This window comes from Sciurus vulgaris (assembly GCF_902686455.1).
Source record: "Sciurus vulgaris genome assembly, chromosome: 15".
Classification (NCBI taxonomy): Eukaryota; Metazoa; Chordata; class Mammalia; order Rodentia; family Sciuridae; genus Sciurus; species Sciurus vulgaris.
In genome coordinates this window covers 78,788,939-78,790,594 of record NC_136476.1, presented here as the reverse complement: position 1 = coordinate 78,790,594, position 1,656 = coordinate 78,788,939, and the positions used below count along the sequence as shown (strand labels likewise).

Below are 1,656 nucleotides of genomic sequence, written 5' to 3'. Positions count from 1 at the left end.
ATTTTTCTGTTAACTGATTCCTGACCTGGCCTTTCACCTTGTCTCCTAATCTCTGAGTTGATCTGGTCAGATATCATTCTTTTTCAGATGATTCATGGAGTTTTTTTCAAAAGATGTCATGTTGTTCCTAGATGTACAAATAACATCCTTTCTCCAAAATATCACTAGGGTAGCAAAAAGCTTGAGTTATTCAAGTTGAAATGCACTTACTATTTCAAAGTCATGTTTTTATTACATAATAGTCACAATGATTTATCATTCTTTCACATTTCCATTTCCAGCAAAAGAGAACTTGAAGAACATGAGGCGGGACAACCAGAGCAGTGTGTCTGAGTTCCTCCTCCTGGGGCTCCCCATCCAACCAGAGGAGCAAGGCATGTACTGCGCCCTGTTCCTGGCCATGTACCTGACCACGCTGCTGGGGAACCTGCTCATCATCCTGCTCATCAGGCTGGACTCTTGCCTCCACACCCCCATGTACTTCTTCCTCAGCCACTTGGCCCTCACTGACATCTGCTTCTCCTCAGTCACAGCTCCAAAGATGCTCATGAACATGCTGACGCAGACTCAGTCCATCTCTTATGTTGGGTGCATTTGCCAGGCATATTTTTTCTTATTATTTGGAGGTGTTGACAGCTTCCTCCTGACCTCAATGGCCTATGACAGGTATGTGGCCATCTGTCACCCCCTGCACTACACCACCATCATGAGTCAGAGCCTCTGTTTCCTGCTAGTGATTGTGTCTTGGGTCTTGTCCTTTGCTGGTTCCCTTGTGCACACCCTCCTTCTAACCCGTCTCTCTTTCTTTAGAGACAACACTCTCCACCACTTCTTCTGTGAGCTTGCTGCCTTAATTAAGCTGTCCAGCTCAGACACCACCATCAACCAGCTGGTCATCCTCACTGTAGGAACGGTGGTCATTTCTGTGCCATTTGTATGCATTCTGGTCTCTTATGGCCACATTGGGGCCACCATCCTGAGAAGACCCTCCATCAAGGGGATCTGCAAAGCCTTGTCCACATGTGGCTCCCACCTCTCTGTGGTTTCTCTGTACTATGGAGCAATTATTGCACTTTACTTTGTCCCCTCATCCAATAGCAGTAAAGACAAGGATGTCATTGTGTCTGTGTTCTACAGTCTGGTCACCCCCATGCTGAATCCCTTCATCTACAGTCTGAGGAATCGGGATATGAAAGGAGCTCTGGAAAATGTCCTGAGTAGGGGAATATTTTCAGCATGATGGCCATTATTTTAACAATTGCTGGATGTGAGATTTAAATAGTGTACATGCATCATTTCCTCTTTGAATTGCTCTTTCTTAGCAAATCTTTTTTTTTTTTTTTTTTTTTTTTTTGACCATACTGCGAGTTGAACCCAGAGCTTCACGATACTAGGCAAGCTCTCTCCCATGGAGTCACGTGCCCAACCCTGTGTCTTAGTGAATCTTGATGTGACACACTTTATTCAGCTGTGTTTCACAGGGGACATAGCTTTGGTCTATGTTTAATTGTTAATGTTGAAAACACCCCTGCCTAATTACCTGCTTCTAATTTTTCCTTTTCATGTGTACTCATCCTAAATACATTTAAAATTATTATGTAGTCTCAGCTTTTATCTTTGTCTCGCCCCCATGCCCTCACTGGTTCTAACAAAGTT

The 1,656-nt window shown here is 44.0% G+C and overlaps 1 protein-coding gene across 1 annotated transcript; it reads left to right on the top strand.

Moving 5' to 3' along the window:
- Positions 1-247: 247 nt before the first annotated feature.
- Positions 248-1,240, top strand: LOC306645745 (olfactory receptor 1J21-like; the record flags this gene model as incomplete). Its single annotated transcript, XM_079113827.1, has 1 exon — positions 248-1,240. One exon carries the CDS (start codon positions 248-250, stop codon positions 1,238-1,240), a length of 993 nt encoding a protein of 330 aa, XP_078969953.1.
- Between the last annotated feature and the right edge of the window lie 416 nt (positions 1,241-1,656).